This window comes from Xyrauchen texanus, chromosome 40, assembly GCF_025860055.1.
Source record: "Xyrauchen texanus isolate HMW12.3.18 chromosome 40, RBS_HiC_50CHRs, whole genome shotgun sequence".
In the NCBI taxonomy this organism is placed as follows: Eukaryota; Metazoa; Chordata; class Actinopteri; order Cypriniformes; family Catostomidae; genus Xyrauchen; species Xyrauchen texanus.
Genome location: NC_068315.1, coordinates 17,097,316 through 17,120,297, shown reverse-complemented (window position 1 = coordinate 17,120,297; position 22,982 = coordinate 17,097,316). Strand labels below are relative to the sequence as shown.

Genomic DNA, 22,982 nt, shown 5'->3' with positions numbered 1-22,982 from the left:
TTACAGATATGAAATATTCTTCTAAAAATCTTTAGATTTTAGTTAGATAGTATGCGATCAGCAGAAGAAAGAAAGTCATACACATCTGGGATGGCATAAGGGTGAGTGAATGATGAGAGAATTTAAATTTTTGGGTGAACTATCCCTTTAAGGGAGTGACTGAGAGTGTGAAAGAAGACAAAAGGAATGATGTTTCTGTCATGTTCCAAACCCGTAATACTTTCTTTAATCTATGGAACACAAAAATAGATTCACTTTTGTTGAATGGAAGAAAAAGCAATCAAAGTGTATGGTGATTGAGGATAACATTCTGCCTAACGTGTGTGTGTGTGTGTGTGTGTGTGTGTGTGTGTGTGTGTGTGTATATATATATATATATATATATATATATATATATATATATATATATATATATATATTGTATTACATGAAAGAAAGAAAGTCATACAGGTTTGGAACAACATGAGGGTAAGTGAATGATGGCACAATATTAATTATGGGGTTAACAAGCCCTCTAATACAGAACAATTTAAGAAATCAAGTAACTTGGACACCATGTTAAGAGGCACCACAGACAAAGGAAAAAGAACACTAAATTGTGCATTGTGATTATCTATGTACTTTTTTAATTAAGTTTTAAAGCACACAGTGCTGCTATATGCAGAACATTCTCTGATGATTAAAGCACAAAGCACAATCGTACAGTAGCTTATAATCACTAAAAGAATTAATAGTAAGTACCAGCTATGTGTGCGTGTTTGTCTACTGGTATGGATTTCGAAGCCCCCAGATGTGGTTCTTCAACCATGATTCTCATAAATCTGGCCCTGGAGAGGCTAACACAAGCCACATGGGCCTTTATTTAAATAACTGCTGCCGAGGCAGATCGGGTTCCTGGTTTGGATGGTACATAATTTTGCATAGCTTTTGCCACCAGGTTTCACTCTTCTCTCTCCATGTGAGCACATGTCATTTAAAAAAAAATCGGCACTAGTCAAGTCAAGTGGTTTTTATTGTCGTTTCAACCATATACAGTTAGTACAGTACACAGCAAAACGAGACAACGTTCCTCCAGGACCATGGTGCTACATAAAAACAACAAAGGACCAACATAGGACCACATGAGACTACACAACGAAATAAAATACCTATATAAACTACCTATATATACCTATATAAAGTACTATATATACCTATATAAAGTGCACGTGCAAACATGTGCAAAAAGTACAGGACAGTACAACAAATTACTGACAATGAACAGGACAATAGACAGTGCAGCGCCGACCAGTACTCAGTAGTGCAAAAAGATGACAGTTTCTAAAAATGTAAACATAACATACTATGAGATAATGTTCTATGCACATAGCAGTTATTGAGGTAGCAGACAGTTATAAAGTGACAGTTATTAAAGTGCAACTCAGGACACGTGTGTGTCAAACCAGTCTCTGAGTATTGAGAAGTCTGATGGCTTGGGGAAGAAGCTGTTACACAGTCTGGCCGTGAGGGCCCGAATGCTTCGGTACCTCTTGCCAGACGGGAGGAGGGTAAAGAGTTTGTGTGAGGGTGTGTGGGGTCGTCCACAATGCTGGTTGCTTTATGGATACAGTGTTTTTTGTAAATGTCTTTGATGGAGGGAAGAGAGACCCCAATGATCTTCTCAGCTGTCCTCACTATCCTCTGCAGGGCTTTGCGGTCCGAAACGGTGCAAGTCCCAAACCAGGCAGTGATGCAGCTACTCAGGATGCTCTCAATAGTCCCTCTATAGAATGTAGTGAGGATGGGGGTTGGGAGATGTGCTTTCCTCAGCCTTCGAAGAAAGTAGAGACGCTGCTGGGCTTTCTTGGTGATAGAGCTGGTGTTGAGGGACCAGGTGAGGTTCTCCGCCAGGTGAACACCAAGGAATTTGGTGCTCTTGACGATCTCCACAGAGGAGCCGTCGATGTTCAGCGGAGTATGTTCACCTTGTGCTCTCCTAAAGTCAACAACCATCTCTTTTGTTTTGTCGACATTCAGGGACAGGTTGTTGGCTCTACACCAGTTCGTCAGCCGCTGCACCTCCTCTCTGTATGCTGACTCGTTGTTCTTGCTGATGAGACCCACCACGGTCGTGGTCATCGGCTAACTTGATGATGTGATTCGAGCTGTGCATTGCTGCACAGTCGTGAGTCAGCAGAGTGAACAGCAGTGGACTGAGCACACAGCCCTGGGGGCCCCAGTGCTCAGTGTGGTGGTGGTGGAGATGCTGTTCCCGATCCGGACTGACTGAGGTCTCCCAGTCAGGAAGTCCAGGATCCAGTTGCAGAGGGAGGTGTCCAGGCCCAGCAGGTTCAGCTTTCCAATCAGGTGCTGGGGAATGATTGTGTTGAATGCTGAGCTGAAATCTATGAACAGCATTCGAACGTATGAGTCCTTATTGTCTAGGTGGGTGAGGGCCAGATGGAGGGTTGTGGTGATGGCATCGTCCGCTGAACGGTTTGAACGATCACGCAAACTGCAGTGGGTCTAGTGAGGGGGCAGCTGGGTCTTAATCTGCCTCATGACGAGCCTCTCAAGCACTTCATGATGATGGGTGTAAGTGCGACGGGACGGTAGTCGCTGAGGCAGGACACTGAAGACTTCTTTGGCATGGGGATGATGGTGGTGGCCTTGAAGCACGCTGGAACAACGGCGCTGCTCAGAGAGATGTTGAAGATGTCGGTAGGAACATCTGCTAGCTGGTCTGCACATCCTCTGAGCACTCTGCCAGGAATGTTGTCTGGTCCAGCAGCCTTCCGTGGGTTGACTCTACGTAGAGTTTTCCTCACATCTGCCGTGGTAAGACAGAGCACCTGGTCATTGGGAGGAGGGGTGGACTTCCTCGCCATCACGCCGTTCTGCACTTCAAACCGAGCGTAGAAGTCGCTCAGCGCATCTGGAAGGGAGGCATCTTTGTCACAGGCAACTGATGTTGTCCTGTAGTTGGTGATGGCCTGGATGCCCTGCCACATGCGCCGCGTGTCACCGCTGTCCTGGAAGTGACTGTGGATTCTCTGGGCGCAGCGCTTTGCCTCTCTGATTGCCCGTGACAGTTTGGCCCTAGCTGTTCTTAGGGCTGCCTTATCGCCTGCTCTGAAGGCGGAGTCTCGGACCTCAGCAGCGCGCGCACCTCCGCAGTCATCCACGGCTTCTGGTTGGAGCGTGTGGTGATGGTCTTGAGAAAGTGACATCATCAATGCACTTGCTGATGTAGCTGGTCACTGATGCTGTGTATTCCTCCAAGTTGGTAGAATCGCCATATGTTGCAGCCTCCTGAACATGTGCCAGTCAGTACACTCAAAACAGTCCTGAAGAGCAGAGATGGCTCCTGCTGGCCAGGTTTTCACCTGCTTCTGAAGCGGTTTTGTGCGCCTGACGAGCGGTCTGTATGCTGGAATTAACATAACAGAGATGTGGTCTGAGTAGCCGAGGTGGGGGCGGGCTCCACCGCACGCGCCTGGGATGTTTGTGTAAACAAGATCAAGCTGCTCAGCCCTCTCGCTGCAAAGTCCACATACTGATGGAATTTAGGAGCACTGTCTTGAGATTTGCATGGTTGAAATCTCCGGCGACAATAAACAGTCCGTCGGGGTGAGCGCTCTGCAGTTCGCTCATAGCCCCATACAGTTCACAGAGCGCTTCCTTAGCGTTAGCTTGGGGAATGTAAACCCGGTTATGCAAACAGTGGTGAATTCCGTGGTAGATATAAAGGTTTGCATCTAACAGTCACAAGCTCCAACAGCGATGAACAGTAACTAGAGACTAGCATAGAGTTCTTGCACCATTCCGTGTTGATGTAAACACACAAGCCACCACCGCGAGTCTTACCGCGAGAGAGCTGTATTTCTGTCGGCACGAAACGCAGGCGAGCCCGCCTAGCTGAATGGCGGCATCCGAACTCTGTCGCTGAGCCACGCCTCCGTGAAAACAAAGACGCAGCAGTCTCTAAACTCACTCTGCGTAGCCTGCTGGAGTCGGATATAGTCCAGTTTATTGTCCAGGAGCAAACATTTGAGAGCAGGATAGACGGAGAGCCGGCCGGCTAGGGTTTGTTTTAGCCTAGCATGGACCCCGCCCTCTTTCCGCGCTCGCCGCGACACCGCTTACGACGCCCTTTCCCCGCCACCGGCATCAGGCGACGCCGAGGGCTGGAGGCCTGGTCTCCGCAGCAAGCCGAGTACGCGTAGCGCCTCCTGCAGGTCATCATGCAGCTTGGTTTTTGCATGAGTCTTATATTTGAGTAGTGTCTGGCGATGGTAGACACGAACACTGGTTGCTCCGATGTCCATGTGTTGCAAAAGTCTGGCTTTTTTAACAAAAATAGCACCATTGTGGATCCGGAGTGGCCGCTGCGTGCTACCGCGCCGCCATCTTGGATTCATCCTATGAGCGTCAGGCAAACACTGTCAAACTTGGTTAGCACTCAAGCTAAGGGTTGATGACCCCTGTCGATTAATGCAGTGAACCAAAAGATAACCTAATGCAAAATGTTTCTTTGAGATGCAGGAAACTCAAAGATTATTCAAGTAACAAGTGTATTTTTATAACTGTGCTGATAATGTAACAGATAAATGATGCATTTCTGCTAATACGTTACACAAAAGGCTCAGGAAATCAGATAAGCTTTGAGCCTGCTATGAAATTGAATCTATACAGTATATCGTTGATTTACTGAGACTGCTTGGTCCATTCACTTGATGTTGTGGCTCTGAAAATGTGGGATATATGTTTACATGTAGAATGGTTGAGTGATAATGACACTGAGTTTGATTTTGAGGTTGTGCGCATGTATGAGAATATAATGTTCTACTTTGTGTGTTTGTATATCCTGTGTTCTGGGCTGACTTTGGATTGCACACACAGTACTGTTTTGCAAAAGTCTAGCGCTCATTGTTCTGTAGCGCTGGCCAGAAGAAAACAGTTCAAAGAGGGAGAGGGCAGGGTGTGTGGGGTCCAGAATGATTCTATCTGCACGTTTCCTCACTCTGAAGATGTACAGGTCTTGGAGGGTGGGCAGGAGGGTACCAATAATCCTCTCAGCAGTCCTGACTGTTCGTTGTAGTTTCCTTCTGTCTGATATGGTGGCTGAAACAAACAGTTGAGATTTCTCCTGAAGTCCACTATCATCTCCACTGTATTGAGTGTGTTCAGCTCAAGGTTGTTGTGACCACACCAGATAGCCAGCTGTTTAAACTCCCATCTGTCTGCAGACTCATCACTGTTGCGGATGAGGCAGATGACCGCTGTGTCATCTGCAAACTTCAGGAGCTTGATAGTGGGGTCTTTTGCAGTGCAGTCATTTGTGTAGAGGGAGAAGAGCAGTTGAGAGAGAACACATCCCTGAGGAGCACCAGTGCAAGCAGTGAGGGTCCCGGATGTGAGTTTACATGTTACAGGTGATTTGGGGTTTTTTGGGGACCGGAATGATGGAGAAGCGTTTGAAGCAGCAGGGAACTTCACACTGCTCCAGTGAGCTATGTGTGTGATGAAGAGACAGCAGTGAAGTTTCAGTACTTGAAGTGGTTCAGAGGGAAGGTTGAATGCAACTTGTTTAGGTGAAAACTAAACCCCCATTTTTAATTGTATCAGCAGGAAATATCAATTTTAGATTTCATAACTCCCTTTGCATATAGAATTTAAAAGAAGAACAACAAGAAGCCCTATAACAGATGGTACGGACCCCCAAAGAGCCCGGATCTCAACATTATTTAGACAGTCTGGGATTACATGAAGAGACAGAAGCAACTGAGACAGCCTAATTAGATAAAAGAGCTGTGTCAAGTTCTCCAAGATCTTACGGACATCCTATCTGCCAAAAACCAACAACAAATGTATCCGGGTGTATCTAGGAGAATTGTTGCTGTTTTGAAGGCAAAGGTGATCACACCAAATATTGATTATGCTTTTTGTTTGTTTACAGTATGACGATAATTGATAAATGAAAACTATTTATTTTCCGTCACTATGCAATTTTTCACAAGTCCCTAAACCTTTGCACACTACTGTATGAATGCTCTTTTGTTAAAAGAACCATAGCAGACATTGCAAAGGAAGCAAATTGAGAGAGAAAGTGAGAGAATATGTGTGAGCAGTATGAGCTCAGTTCAACCCACAGAATAGTATTGTTTCGCTTGTTTTAAGGGAAAATTTATATTTTATGATGCTGTGCAAACTTAAGCGTACCTTTGCATTCTCGATGCAGGGGCAGATGGCCCAGGCAGCACTGGCCTGAACTTCTGGATTGGGGTTCTTCAGCAAAGACCACAGAAGACGCACACCATCAAGACGATCAATGATCCTGGTAGTGGGACAAGGAGCAAGAGCAAGAGAGAGAGAGAGAGAGAGAGAGAGAGAGAGAGAGAGAGAGAGAGAGAGTTTATTTTTACTTAAAGATTATCTTTACTTAAAAAGTTTTTTTATTATTATTTTGAGTGACCGTTTGCACCCAGGTATAGATAGCACCACAACAATCCAGTGGATCTATAAAAATGTAAAAAAAAAAATAAAAGAGCATGATTTGTGTCGCTGTGGTACTACGGAAAGTAAAGATGCTATGAAAATGATTTAATGTGCGAGTGACCCGAGTTCTTATGCCCTTCCTGTTTCCTGTCTCCAATTTTATATTTCCTTTACTACTACTTATAAAAATGATAAATGAAAATTAACGTAAAGGTTGGTTTCCTCGTAGTGTCAAGGTTCAGCGGGCTCAGAGAAGGGTTTGATCCAGGTAAGTGCTGGGGTCTATTGATTCCATGGGTTCTCTTCCTGGTCCAAGGTGCGAGGAGTGATGGCTTTATCCCGCAGCTCGGCACTGGCCGTTTCTAGAATGAAATGCTGTTTTGATTAGGGGACGCATTATGCCCTAACAGAAATTAACCATATAGTAGTTGGTAAGCCAATTTACCATGGCTGTAGTAACCATGTTTTTTTCTTTTTTTGGCAGAAACAATTATTTTTCTGTAGTAATACTGTAATATCAATATAGTAACCATCATTTTAATATGGTAATATTGTACTAACCATGACTGTAGGAACCATGGTCAATCTCAAAATACCACAGTTAATCTATGGTTACTGCAATAAAAGCTTAATTTTCATAGGTTAGGTTTAGGGATAGGTGTTGGTGAAGGTTTTCTGTGTGACTCCAAATTACAATAAACACACACACACACAAACAAAGTCATGACCCTAGTATACTGTATGTTAGTATTTAAATTGGGGTGCAAATATTATCTGCCACTTTTGCACCAGGGTGTAAATTGCAACTACCATTATTTGAACCAGGTTGCAAATAGCATCGGCCATATTTTTTATTAGCTATCACTTACATGCAACATGGAATACAATTTTTACAGTAATCGCCTCATTCAGAGATGCAACATTTTCACTCGTTAACATGGCGCTAAAGCAGTAGCGTGAATCGTAGCGCTTGCATTGGTGCATTCCACCCCGCTTCTCATGTGTATGGAAAACGAGAATTGGCAAGATTACAATCAAGGCTTATCACCTATCATGTACCATGTTAAATGCCCTTTATGTTGTTATAGGCAATGCATAGAAATAAGCTTTAAAACAAAGTTTACAAGCAATGTTTATATGCCTGTCTTTCCCAGGGTTCTGTTTGGCTCTTGCTGCAGAGCATCCCTCCTGGTGTGATGATGAAAACATTCCAGTAGCAGATCAGAAAGCTGCTCAGCATGGCTTTCTAATCACAACCCACCTGCTTAGTCCCTTACACGGGTACCCCTGTTCAGCTTCCAAAAGCTCCATTGAAACATGTTTTCATCAGTATGGCCGAAGGCTGACCCGCACAATGCTTTTAGGAGGTCCGTGTGGATATTTATAGCGGACTGTGGACAAACACACACATTCACACACACTTGCACGAGACGCACCACTGAACTCAGCTCCTGACGGCGACTTGGAGAAGGAAAAAACCCAGAGAAAGTCAGTTTTCCAAGTCAAACATTCTCAGAGACAAGTCTCTCTATATTTCACTGTCTCTGAGTGAGGTTTACTAGAACAGGCTGTATTTCATGCTGCGGATATGATTCTAGTAAAGTATTTAGTGAGGCTCTGGGAAGCCCAGGAAAATGACTATTCAGTGCGGTCCATTTGTCAGGTATAAATAACATGTAACCTTTTTCCCATGTGTGCATCCAGTGACAAGGTCGACATTCAATGCTGTCATAATTGCAAAACCATGCTCAAAATGGGGAGGGGATTGTCTATGACTGGGGGCTGGTTGAACACTGGTCAGAGCTGTCCAAGCAACAAGCGTACCCCCCAACACCATCCTGCTCATAAATCAGTTTGAAAAGCATGATAACAGGGAGAGTCCCCCACTATCCTGAGGGGCCACTAAATCCTTCCAACAGTAGCAAAACATAATTCTGGACTTGACAACAGTGCAGCCGTAGTGTGTACCCACACAGAAATCAGTCCAAAGGCTGTTTTATAGGGCTGGGTATCTTTATCGACCTCGCAGTTCAATAAACATTGTGATACAGGGGCTTCTGAAAGTATTTGTATGCACACTTATATTAATATATGAATGTCTTTGCACGATATACACATTATTAATGATATTAGTGAATTCATTCTTGTTTTCCCCTCTCTGTTTACAACTACAGTACAATGAAAAACAATTCCTAAATATATGTGCCATGTGAAAACAAGAACAAAATGCTCTTCAGGAGCTGTTAGATAGATCTACAGGGCTAAAGCTCCTTGTCACTCTTGAATTTAATTAAATGAATGACCTTATTTCTTGAAAAACAAGCTTTGTGGACTTTTACTACACCACTGTGGTTGCTCACATCCATAAACATATTAATCTTTCAGACAAAGGCTGTGTGCGCTTGGCCGTCACAGAGGTAGAGAACAAAATGCTCTTTATTTGTGTCCAGCATTAATTAAGAAGGGAACTGTAGTCTAAAATCTTGTAAAAGCAATGAGAGTCAGATGTACTAAATAAACAGAAGAACAATACTTAAACCTCTGAACATGACCTTGTGCTTGACACAGCGCATGACAATGACAATGATGTTTGTTTTTTTACCCACTACTATAAACTACAGGTTTACATACTGCCTCCTAAGATATCTAGTTTTGTCAAAATTCTAAGGTAGCATCGTATGGGAGGACATAGCGAGATATTTTTTAGAATAAATATATGTATAATCCACTTACTGAAAAACATTTATACAAATGTTTAAAAACAATATAAATATGACTATTTTACCCAAAATGTGACGTGCTATTTGTGTATATGCTCATTAGAGCATCACTTTGTTCCTGTTACATCATCTGTATTGAAAGCAACTGTGAATTGAGACTCTCAGGGCTGGGTATTTCTATAGATTTCCTGACTCAATTCGATATTGATTCACAAGCTCTCGATTCGATATTCGTCATCAATTCATATGGGAATATTTAAGTTATTATGTTCATTGAACATACAAAATAAATTCTCTCTCAGCTAATGCTATTAATTATACAGGGGACCTTCTAATTAGGAACATTACGGAAATATACATTTTACTAATTATATTGATTAGTTTTTCATAATTGTGGTCATATTATATTTTGTTAAATGTTTATTGTTTATATGCACAATTTGAACTATTTACAAGTATTTACATTGATTTGTAGAATATGCTGAAAACCGATACTTTCCGTTTAAGAAAACGTCTCGGGTTACGTGGTGTAACCCTTGTTCCCTGAAAAAAGCGGAACGAGATGCTGCGCTGAGAAAAGCGCTTTGGGAACAATCCTACATTGTGACCAGCTGTGAATATGTGTGTAACACGTCAATGAACATTGACCGGAATTTATAGCCTCGGCTGGTGAGATCATTGGATGCAGCTGTGGCCAGGCTATAAATAGATGCGTCACCAGCGTGTCATCAGATATTTTTTCTGAAGAGCAGTCCTGGGACATCCCAGTGCGGCAAAGAAGCGCAGCATCTCGTTCCGCTTTTTTCAGGGAACAAGGGTTACACCACGTAACCGAGACGTTCCCTTTACAAAAAGCTTCACTAGGATGCTGCGTTGAGAAAATTGCTTTGGGAACGAGAATACCCACGCAGCCGCACTGAGGCTGTCCGGAGCCCTACGGTTGTGAAGTGTGCTCACAAGAACGCGAGAGGTCTCAGACATGAGCTTGAGATGTCAACTCGAGGGCATAGGAGCCCAGAGTGGCATGAATATCTAAACTATAGAATCTAATGAATGTGTGCAGAAAGGAACAACCTGCCGCATCACAAACTTGCTGCAGAGGGACACCTCTAGCCAAGGCTTTAGGGGAGGCGAGCCCTCTGGTACAGTGAGCCCTGATACTTACTGGCGAAGCTTGACCGCGCGCCTCGTAGGCCAGGGCAGTAGCACCCCTCACCCCATGCGACATAGTCTGCTTGGAGGTGGCCGCCCCCTGGTTGCGGCTCCCATGGCAAACGAATAGTTGCCCTGACTTATGCCACAAGACATAGCAGACTCTGGAGGAAGTATTTCAGGGCCAGAAATACAGCCATCAGCTCGAGACAGTTACTGTGACAACCGAGCTGACGACCCTCCCATTCTCTTTGAGCTGGACGACCACTTAAGACCGCTACCCAGCACGTCAGGGAGGCGTCTGTCGTTAGCAACCTGCGACAACGAGACGCACCTAGAGTGGGACCCAAGGTAAGAAACCGGGGTCTGAACCGCATAGAAAGGGAACGAAGCCCGCGGCGCGTAACCCTTATTTGCCTTAAGGGACCGGCCCTTGGATGAATCCCCCAGCTTTTAGCCACAGCTTGAACGGTCTCATGTGCAGAAGGCCCGAAGGGATCACCGCGGACGCAGATGCCACGAGACCTAGTATTCGCTGATACTGACGAGCAGTGCAACCTTGACCTATCGTGACCTTGCAAATTATTCGTGCGGGAGACCACTGTGCCTGCATCGTGATCAAATTCCATATAACCCCCAGATAAGTGATTCCCCGTGTGGGAGAGAGAATGCTCTCTGACGTTGAGTCTCAGACCCAGAGAAACCAGATGAGCTAAGACAAAATCCCTGTGCTGAACTACCAGTTCTTGGAAATGCGCTAGGATCAGCCAGTCGTCTATATAATTCAGAATGCGGATGCCCCGGAGTCGCAAAGGAGCCAGTGTTGCATTTCATGAATGTGCAGGTTAATAGGGCTAGGCCGAATGGAAGAACCCGATACTGGAAGGCTTCGCCCCCGAAAGTGATCCTCAGGAACATTTTTAGCCATTTCTAGCCATTCTGTACTGTTCTTAGGACCCACATAGAAATGCCTGGCAGAAGTTCCCACGCTGCCAGGTTCTCTGAGATGGGTATTCATTTTGACACTTCCTGTTGAGGGGATGTCTAGTGTTCCGCGTCCTGGACTAAGGCAGGAAGCAACGGTACACCCAACATTTCGTTGGAAGCCTCTAAACTCCCGAAACACCAGAGGCGGCGGGAATGGAGAGGTTTCGTGGAGGTACCGGGAGGGCCGAAGTGGATGATACATGCTCCCCGTCCTGAGGGGGGCTACCCCCCCAAAAAACCATCAGGGGTTTTCCCTTTTAGAAATAACTGCCCTGAGGTCTTGCTTTGGGGGCTGCTGAGGGCGATGAACCGGACCCCAGTCTTTACGAGGGGGAGCATGGTTCGCCACGCTTTGTTTTTGAGCCTCCCATCTAGAAGGACCGGGGCGGGGCTGGGTGGCTGACGGCCCCTCCCCCCGAGTGTGGCAAGGAAGGAATTGCCCTAAGGCTTCCTCATGACTTTTTTGCCTCCTGGAACCTGGTGATAACTATATTCATAGCGTCACCAAATAAACCAGAAGGCGAAACCGGGGCATCGGGAAGGAAAGTTTTTGTCCTTGCCTCTGATGCCTGATAGGTTAAGCCATAAGAGTCTCTCCGTGCTGACCAAAGCAGACATAGACCGGCCAATGGTGCGTCTGCTTGGTCGTGCAGAGAGACAGGTCCATGGCTCGACGAAGCTCAGAGAAAGCCTCTTCGTCGACCGTGGGGCCCACACTCAAGTCCTTCAACAGATTAGCCTAGTACACCTGTAACACTGCCATAGTGTTCAGGGTAGCACCAGTCTGACCTGCTGCCTGAAAAGCCTTCCCCACAAGCGTGGAGGTGGTCCTGCACAGCTTTGTGGGGAGAGTGGGTCTCTTTAGCGATGATGCCAAGCCAGGCGAGAAATAACCCACAAGTGTCTCTTCTACCTGCGGCATCACCGAATACCCCGGGGCTTCAGCACCCATGAAGACACGGGAAGTATAAAGATTCCACCATGAATGAGAATACTTGTTATGGAGGTCATAGAGAAAAAGAAAGGGACTGATATAGCGTTCCAGGGGGCAGGGGGGGGTCTGTTGTGAACCGCTTTATTATTGTGCGTGGCACGTGAAAGATTCAGCGTCCCCCTCATGAACCGAAGAGGTGCCGAGGCGTGCTTCAGGCTTACGAGAAGGATCAGCTGGATCTGGGGAGAGAGCGAGGGAAAGGGACGAACCTGTCTCTCGCTCCTCAACCAGATCCATGAGAGAGCCCCACGAATTAAGTGTGGGCGCTGACTCCCGGAAGCAAGCAAGGCGAGCGCGAAGCATTTTGCCCAAAAGCAGATCGATCCAGTGCGAGAGCAGCATGCTCTTCCCCCAAACAAACAAAGCAAAACTGATGCGTTTCCCTCACGGCCATAGAGCGTAAACAAAGGAACACGCATCGTTTGCTCCGACTTTCAGTCATACTCTCTTTTTTTTAAGAAAGAAGAGAAAGGAGAAAAGGTTCACTGCGCACTTCCTAACCAATTCTAACTCCTAACAGAGGAAAGAAAGTTTGACAGGCTTGTGAGACACACACACACACAGAATGGCTCTGAAGAAAATAGATCTGACGACATGCTGGTGACGCATCTATTTATAGCCTGGCCACAGGTGCATCCAATGATCTGACCAGCCGAGGCTATAAATTCCGGTCAATGTTCATTGACATGTTACACACATATTCACAGCTGGTCACAATGTAGGACTGTTCCCAAAGCGCTTTTCTCAGAGCAGCATCCTAGTGAAGCTTTTTGTAAAGGGAACGGGCTATTCTGTAAAGAACATCAATAAATGAGCGCATATTGAGGGAGAGAGAACTCAAATTACTTTTAACTGGTGAATGAAATCTAAACAGTTACCAGCCAGTGGCTAATCATAGACATTTTTAGTCACATAGCATGAAATTTGGTTGTAAATGCGGGTGATGTCTTCTCAATGTAGTAGAGGGTTTCGCATATAGTAAAAGATCAATCTAAGGATTTAAGAATCGATATCAAGATCATTCAAATTAAGTTTGTCTTAATGTAGTGTTCCAAATGGGTCACTTCTGAGGCATTTCAGTTAGGATGCTGCCACAGAAGGCAGCTGCCAACTGTATGAGACACCTCATTAGGATTTGGAACAGACCCTATAATGTCACCTCTGCTTGTTTTTTTTTTTGTTGTTTTTTTTAATGCAACTAGGCTCATAGACCAAGCAGTTTGAGATTATAAATTGAAATAAAATTGTGTTGTTTAAACAGAAACAGCATCTTTCCATCAGGTATGATAAGTCCAATGCACTATGCATTAAACTGAAAGACACATTCCATGTACTCATCTGTGCTGATGCACATCTGCCTGTTTCTGTTTAGTGAATCAAGTCCAAATAGTCATTGTGTGCTCTGCAGCTTACACAAACTGACCACACTAGGACAATAAAGGGCCTCCACTCTGGCCACAGTTATGAGTCTCACAGCAGGTAAACACATATCTCTGGGCCCTGTTATTATTGCACCAAGCACTAAAGGATCTTACTCTGCAAGTGTGGTAAATGAAGTTTGGGCAGGGTGTACACCCCAGGGCCCATTGGATCCACTGCAGAAGCGGTGAACATGGAATCGTTTTCCGATAACAAGAACAATGCAGTGTCATCTTAAGTCAAGCCAATGGCAACAGCGAGATTGATAATAGGGCCAATGTAAGACACTGTGAGCAGAGCCAGGTTAACTTGAAATTTACCAAGGTACAAGCTATTCATAATGTAAAGTAGCTGAACTAAAGTATTTGGCAAGCATTTCAGAGGAGCTCATTTGATTATTGCCTTATAGTTAAGGTCACTAATTGCTTTAAGTCTAATTCAAATGTGTTATCTGACTTAAGACTTACACCATGTTTGCAGGGTCAGTGGCACAGGCTCCCACAGCCCTTGTAACATTGACTAGAAGGGCATGGTTGGTGCCGCTGAGTAGGTTGACTAAGGGCTGGATACCACCGCTCTTGCGGATGGTGGCAAGATTCTCAGGTATTTGGGCACATTCTCCCAGAGCCCCCACCACATTAATAAGCACCTCTTCAGGTTGGTCTGTGAGCAGCCCAACCAGAGTCTCCAGTGCCTTATACTCCTGAAACCTGGGAGACAGAAAGAAAGAAAGAAAGAAAGAAAGAAAGAAAGAAAGAAAGAAAGGATTACTCAACTCATGTGCATGTCCAAGAAAACAGCTCATACTGTACATGCCCACATAAATTACAGTATTTTTCAAATAGGTACACTATGACTGTATTAATACACCCAGGAATCAATCGCTCACGAATGTGTAAATACATCTCACTGGTGCAAATACAATCAACCAAAACTAAATACTCAGTTTTCTTTATTGTCTCAAATATAAAGGCACACAATTGCTGTTTCAAATACCAAAGCAATGGAACATGAAAGAGCAAAGAAAGGAAGAGGCAAGTAAGAGTAAGACAAAGACCAAGTTGAAAACACCCTAAACGGCAAAGTTTAAACTCTTTTTTTAGCGCAGTGGTTGATTGACAGGTTGACTCTCCAGGACGCATTTGGGATGGGTAAGTGTTTTGCACCTAACATTCGATGTGGTCACAAGCGCTTTTGGCTACCTCTGTATGTGGTTTCAGTGATCTGATTACAAAACATTTGGGACCTCCTTTCCAACTGTATTTAGTACTGACCACTTGTGATTGGATCATCAAAAATGCATCTTAATAACAGGTGGAAGCAGGGTCACAGAAAAAATATCCAATGAGAAAGATTGTAATGATATGTGTGGCTCTTAGTCTGTAAGAGTACATTCATTGCCATATCATCCAGTTATAAGTTCATACAAATACAGCACTCCTCTTATCTCAGTGCATTGTATAAGCATCTATTCTTATTTCAAAAGAGACCTATTCCTAGGTCCACAAAGTATACCTACAGAATGGGTCCAAGCATTATTGTATAATGCTTGTGCACATTTGCTTGCAATTGTCTGTAATGTTTTCTGCAATTCTGACAAGATAAAACTGAAACATTTTGAGGACTGCATATAATGTTTTTTCAACAAATTTCCATGTGCAATGAAGATTTTGAATGTGGTGTTTGAAAAGAGGCTTTGCATATAAAGGAATTTAATATATGTAAAACATGTGTATTCGATTAAAATATTGTTATCAACAGAACACAAGAAGTTGAGTCAATATTGCATGACCTTTCTTCATGGGAGGCAAAAAATAAAACTGTTTATAATTAGATTAAATCCAAGTAGAATTTTTTTTCGTCATGTTATGGATCATAAAAGCATTAAGGTTCAAATCCCAGACTATTATTTGGGAAGCAGCAGGGTTGCTGATATCTGAGAGGCAAGTAAATCTGGTGACGCAGCATTGCCACAACCTTTCCCACGCTGCTTGCAACATGCATTTATACCACAAAGGTTGCATTTTCTGGTTTGGAGCAAGTGAATGAGAGCTTTTGGTGCAATTCTGCCTCTCATTGCCAAGTAGTGGTAAAATACAGTAAACCTTTAAAAGGCATATAATGTGGTCACAGGGAGCCTTAACAAATCTCTTATGTACGGTTAAGCTATATGGCTGTTTTTATTCATGGTTACGGTTTCTGGCTATGCAGCCCCACAGCCCATTGTAGAGAGTGTCCAAGGTCACTTGGCTCTGGTAGAAGTCCACCAAACATTTTCTTGCAAGTAAAACAGAAATTAAAAGAACAGCTGCCAAAGTTAGCTCAGTGGAAAAAAGGCCATAAATGGTAGAAAAAAGGCAAGACCTAAGCACAAACATAGCATGTAAAACACAGATTCCATCACTGAAGTACTATCAGTATGCTACATTGAAATGATGTAGTAATTACAAACATAACGCTTGATAAATTGACTATAGGTGTTTTCTACTTTTGTAAAGCCAACACCAACCTTCCAAATTACCTTGGCAAGAGAATCATAACATGAAACAGGGCCGATCAGCTGTTACAACAAAAAAGAAGGTTAAAGAGTGGTCAGACACTGTAACAGAGCTCCTGAAAGCACAATAGAAATTGCACAGTAGAATCTGTAAGTGGCTTCATTAAAACCCAAATAAAGGTATTGATAGCACTAATACTGTAAGTGAAGATAGAAAGATGTATTATTTAAATCTATAACTGAGCACATCACAGGCTTTTTACAGAGGTAAAAGACAAGGCATTCTGTAATTGAATGGTGCTGGTTTTTGACCTCAAACAAGAGTATGCTGGCCAAGAGCTCACTCAACATTTTGGCAGCACTGATGCTCTTCCACACTAATTTTGGCTTTTTACTCTTCTCAGTCTGCTGCAGTCAGTTCTTCAGAGACATCTACGGAGAGATGACAGCAAGATGGCTGTGATCTCGATTTAGAAGCTCTATGTAACTAAAAACTCCAGTGAACATCAGCTTTGTTTTTAATTATGTTTATGTTATGAGCATAATAATTCTAATATTTTTTGCCATCATGATTACTTTAATTTACTGGTTCATTAATCAGGTAAATGGTTAACACATGCATCTCACAGCACACTGCTCAAGGTTGCATGTCTTTTTAGGTCACCACCAACTTCTCAAAGCCCCTTCAACCCAGCCCTGAACCCATTTCCCTGCTGGGCTCACTGTGGCCAGCCCTCTCCTCAGCCACACAAAGGCATGCTGTCTACTTCTGGCAACACCAGCACTCTCAGCTGCTTGTGTGCTTTCAGCAAAGAAAAATAAAGAGGAAAAGCTCCTTAAAATTATGACCACAATAAAATACATTCCAAAATTATTTTTGTCTTGAAATGCCTCTCAGGCCTTGATTGTTTCTGAAATGGCATACTGACACCACTTACTCCAAGACCAGATGGACCAGGAAAACTTTCTCCAGTAAATGCTTACTGACCTAGCGCTCCCCTCCATGGGCTTATTTAATTGTAAAAAATGGTTGGCTGTTTTATTCCTAATGCAGTGTTCAACCATGACACTTTTATGTTGTACAAAAAACCTCAATAAAACCAGTTCCTTCCTTCACGCCTAGGTATGCATTGAATATTTAACTGGCATCATGCTGGTTTTCTCCATAGATGATGTTCAAAACATTAAATCACTTAACCAACCACTCGTGCAATCCAAATGAACTCGAAATCCAAGTAAACAGGAAAGGTCTATTTAGTTCAACAGGAATGGTATATCTCTAGTTAGTTTGTCACATCCAGCTCATACTGTAAAGAATTTAGTTCTAGATAGAGGTTGAATGGAGTGTACAGGTTGATATGCAATCTAAGATAATGGTTTAAAGGGGCCGATGCAGACTAAATTATGAAAAAAGAGGAAAACTTTTATGCTATTTCAGAGAAAGGCACATTTATCTTCTCATTTTAACGATTTACCAGATCAAAAGTTTGACAGAATCTTTCAAATATTATTTTTCAAATATTATGCTTCACTGGTGTTCGTAAACTTGTTTGTTTACTGACTCATTTAATCTCAGCTTTTTCCTAAGAATATGTTTCAATGAGAGGCTTCTTGAGAGGTATTACCATAGCCCTATTCTTAACAACTAAATGCTTTTCCCATTACTTTTCTTAGATGACACTTATTTGGCTAATGGGACATTAAGTGAATTGAATGTGGGATGGACTACCTGCCTTCTGTTTCAGTAGACTAAGCCTGATGTAAATGCAGGATAAAGTTTTGTCAGCTTTGACTTATGAGGTGGAGAGAGAGTGGCCTTACTGCTACTGGGCCATTTCAGACACAGTCCTCCCTCTGAATTCCTCTTTCAATACTTTTCTATTTTTGCATGGTATGGGGCCAGACAGTAGATACTTCTAAAGATCCCAGTCTATAACAATCCTATAAAAAAACAAACAAAAAAAACCCCACACTTTTATCATAAACTAAAAATGTAGAGTAGATTTATCAGTTCCTTGGCTTCAAACTTGTGAAAATAACACCTGATAATTTATAGACAGGTAATGGTGGAAACAAATAATGCATTTTTGAGCCCTGTAGAGTACATGTCCCCAAATGCATACTGCAAAGAAAGTAATATGTGTAAATCACTTTTATATGAGAGTACTTGTGTGACAGAGCGGGCAAGCCAGATGATGATTCCAAGGCTTTTTTGGATTTATGGAGGAAAATGACTGGCTAAAAAGACATCACCCGCCAGAAAAATTACACCAGGAAAGCCTCCAGGACCATCATCATCTTCATTGAGCTAAGTGATGCTGGAGTTAAGGCCATCATGCTTTACATGACAAACGATTTAAGAGTCTTTCAGCCTAAACTCCTGATTATTACAGCACGCCTGTTTCAGAGACGCATTCCACATCTCCCAAAGCCCACTCGCTGCACTAATGGGAGAATTGCTTTGACTAACACATCACGGCCGTCTATAAAATCAACACTTTACTTCATCTTTTGTTAGCAGTGTGCGTAAAAGAACCATTCACATTCCTTCAGCAAAAAGTCATCATAAAAGATCAGAGCTCATTGACAGTTTATAAAAACTTTTACTCTTTGCTCAAATAATCACTTCTGTAGCCATGCTCAGTGCAGACTCAAATGGACAACGGATGACAGCTCTGCGTGGTGGAAAATCTGAGCGTTAGAAGTGAACAAATGAGACATCTCATAAAAACGAAGGCTGCATGTGATTGTGTGATTGCACATACTGTGTCCTTCTCCTCACCAGACCCCATTTTCATGACAAGAGTGGATCTGACAAAATCTGAAGCCAATTACTAATCTCAGAGAGACCAGACTATGTATCTTATTATTTGAGGATGGATGGCATCTTCATAATACTTTTTAAAACTACTTCTACATATGAAAAAAAATAATAAAAAATTTAACCAAGAAACTTTTATAAACGGATGAGATAAATAAACTGATATCATGTAAAGCCAGGTCATTACTCTCAGAAAAAAAAATACCGATATAGGGAGAATACAGGTAAACTGGACTTCAAAGTTTTTTAGTTCAATATTTCTTCCTTTTTTCTCTCTGTATAGTGAAGTAAAGATCTTTAACTATTCAAAATGGTACTGTGTGAGCAGTTAAGCCATTTGACATCAAATTGCAGATTTACAGAATATAAATACAATAACATGCTAAGTAAATAATAAATAATAAAGCCTATGCCATTTGTAAAAAAGAAATGTTGTCGAAGAAGCGACACTAGGGGTCTCTCTTGAGTGCCGAATATGCCTCTGATCTATGAAAAAAGGCCAATGGGAATTAGGCATACAGTATTTGCATACCCCGCCTGGACATACGAGTATAAAAGCGGGCAAATACGTCGAGTTCATTCAGAAATCTTCTTCTGAGCCGATGGTCGTGTTGCAGTGAGCTGCGAGTTACACACTTGTTCCTGTTTTCCTCTGACGCTTGGCTGTTGGTTTCGACAAACCAGCAATTCTCCTTCTCTGCACGGCAGTGCAATTTGCCCCTGGGTGCTTCGATAGCACAAGAAACTAATAAAGAGTTATAAAAGAGTGATTTTCTCTAAAAGAGTTATTTCCTCTAAAAGAGCAACTACGCAGCATAGTTCCTGGATGCAGTAGAGTGATCTCCGCTTCAGATGGCCACAGGCGTTGTCTCGTGTATCTGAGTTAAGATCACACCGAGGCAGCGTTTGTGGATGGATCATGTTCTCACTGCGAGAGCATGACCATGGCAACGTTGTGGTCGTAGCTTGCTTTCAACCGAAAGGCTGGTGATGGAGGCGATCTGGGGATGGCAGCGGGTGCAGCACCCCCCGGCACGCTCGTTGACTCCTGTCCGTGCTCGAGGCAACAGCGGCTCACCTCACGGCCAGTCTGCCTATCCTCTAGAGCTTGAGGTGGATGAGCTCGCCGCTGCATCGGAGAGCGTGGCATCTGACGCGAGGACTCCCCTGGGCTGCGGCCTTCAGGAACCCTCCAGAACCCTCCGTCCTCCCCACAGCCATCGCAGTTGGATGACTGGTTCCTGGGGGCTCCGCGCCGTACACAGCCGCGCACCCCCGGTCCCATTTTTCCCGGAGGTGCATGATGAGCTGACGTCTGCATGAAGGGCACCGCTCTCCACACGTCACAAAGCCATTTGCTTATCCGCTCTCGCTACTATCGACGGCGGAGCAGCCCACGGGTACACGGCAATTCCTCAGGTGGATAGGGCTGTTGTGCTTCACCTATGCCCCGAAAACCCTACCACCTGGCGAGGTCGCCCTGTACACCCCTCCAAGGCCTGTAGGACAACATCATCACTGATGGCCAAAGCCTACAGCACCGCCGGACATGCCGCTTCCGCTCTGCATGCCATGGCCCTCCTGCAAATCCACCAGGCAAAGGCACTTCAAGATCTGCACGGGGGTAGCCCTGATCCCGACATGTTGCAGGAACTGCGCTCAGCAACCGAACTCGCCCTTAGAGCCACGAAGGTCACAGCGCAGTCACTCGGGCAGGTGATGGCCACTCTCATGGTCCAGGAACATCATCTGAGGCTGAACTTGGTCGAGATGCGTGAGGTCGACAAAGTGCGTTTCCTCAACGCCCCTGTCTCCCAGTTTGGCCTCTTTGGCGACACCGTCGAGGACTTCACCCAGCATTTCTCCGCAGTGAGGAAACAGAAATAAAAGGCTATTTCACATATCCTGCCCCGCCGCAAGCCTGGGCAACCTCCTGCGGCGAGGAAACGCAAAACTGCTCTGCCTCAACCTGGGCCCAGCTCTCAGCCCACGCGCCGAGCACCCCGCAGGAAGTTGACGCCCCCTCACGGACCCCCTCGAGGACCCGTAAGGCTCCCAGGTGCTCCTGAGGTGATCGACCCAGTGACCAAGACATTAGCTCCGGAGCAGGTAAGCAGACTGCTCTGTCCCCCAGTGGAGGGCCGGGATGAGAATCCTTTGTTGAATTTATTTAATTTGCCCACATTCTCAATAAAAGAGCTATTTCCTTTGTCTTTGGGTCACCTGGCCTTGTACAAACTCCCGTTCAAAATGCTCACTCAAAAACAAATGCTAACTTGCATCCGGCATCTAGATTGGTTTCTAGACTTTCACGTCTCAATTCTCCCTCGACACGACCCTGCTTACGGTTCGCGTTCGATGGCCAGGCGTATCAGTACAAAGTCCTCCCCTTTGGCATGTCTCTTTCCCCTCGCGTCTTCACGAAATTCGCAGAGGCAGCTCTTGCCCCGCTCTGAAAAACCAGCATCCGCAGACTCAATTACCTCGACGACTGGCTCATACTGGCCCACTCCCAAGAGTTACTATGCACTCACAGAGACCAGGTGCTCAGGCACCTCAGCCGCCTGGGCCTTCAGGTCAACTGAGAAAAGAGCAAACTCACCCCGGTTCAGAGTATCTCTTTTCTCGGCATGAGAATGTTAGCACATCTCACCAATGAGCGTGCGCAGTCAGTGCTGGATGCATATGAGACCTCCAGATCGGGTTGGGGCGCCGTGTTCAACGCGCACGCAGCCGCGGGCCGTTGGATAGGGGCCCAGCTGCACAGGCACATCAACTGCCTAGAGTTGCTGACTGTATTTTTTGCCCTGCGGAAGTTTCTCCCGTTAGTTCGAGACAAACATGTCCTAGTCAGACAGCACCACTGCGGTAGCATACATAAATCGCCAAGGCGGCGTATGCTGCCGCCACATGTTGCGACTCGCCCGTCGTCTCCTCCTTTGGAGCCAGCCATGACTCAGGTTGCTATATGGCTTTATAATAGATTTGTGAGTGAACAGGACATACAATCTCTGAGCGAGAGCAGGGAGATTTCATAGAGCAGCAGTGCACATACAGGAAAACCATGAGAGACTTGCGCTAGCAAAACAGGTAAATAGATGCTCTCTCAACATTTAACAGTATGATAATACAATGGAGCTATGGTCTATTTAGCTGAATATGTCAATAATATGTGAATATGTAAAGCTATTCATTTTCATTTATCAACACAATACATTTTTTGGTGTTTATTTATCTTTTGATTTTACTTGGTGAATTTATCATCATTCTCAGTGCCCCTCTCGGGAGGTGTACCTCCCAGTTTGAAAACGTGGTTTTAAAACAACGCCAATGGCATATTAATCAGAAAGTGTCTCACTTTACCTGAATTCATATTACTGTTCAAAAAATCTGAAACTCTCTGATGCTCTTGGTGCTTTTTGATGTGCCTTTGATAAATTGTGAAATTATTACCTGATAAAATATACTGTGAAAAAACATGTCTTTAGGCCATTAGTAGTATGCATATGCAATTAGTTGTTTTATAGAAAAAAAAACTGTTCAAATTTGACTGAACAATTATAAAAATGTAATTATACATTTATAAGCTCTATGTTACATGCACGTACTTAGCCACGTTTTCCATGCTGATGGAGCATTTCCAGATGGCTCCAGTTGTGGCAGCTAGTAACTGCTTGTTTTCAGCTTCTCTGAGTAGCATGACCAGTGGCCTCAGTCCGTCGTACTGCCTCACCAGATCACGGGTACATTTATCTTCTGCACACTAACAGATACACAGAAATGCAGCCAAAATGTGCACACACACAAAACACACAAACACTTCTCATATAAAAGGATTGCAGGCAATATAGAGATGTGCAATTAAAGGCAGGACTAAGTTATTAGTCCGTTATACCTGTATAAATAAATGTGTAG

General features: G+C 44.1%; 1 protein-coding gene across 1 annotated transcript in view; it reads right to left on the bottom strand.

Moving 5' to 3' along the window:
* odad2 (outer dynein arm docking complex subunit 2) overlaps positions 1-22,982 on the bottom strand; it is a 95,931-nt gene that overhangs the window by 26,111 nt on the left and 46,838 nt on the right. The window contains 3 exon segments of the mRNA XM_052112293.1: positions 6,202-6,316; positions 14,217-14,459; positions 22,676-22,830. Coding sequence (XP_051968253.1) covers positions 6,202-6,316; positions 14,217-14,459; positions 22,676-22,830 — 513 coding nt within the window.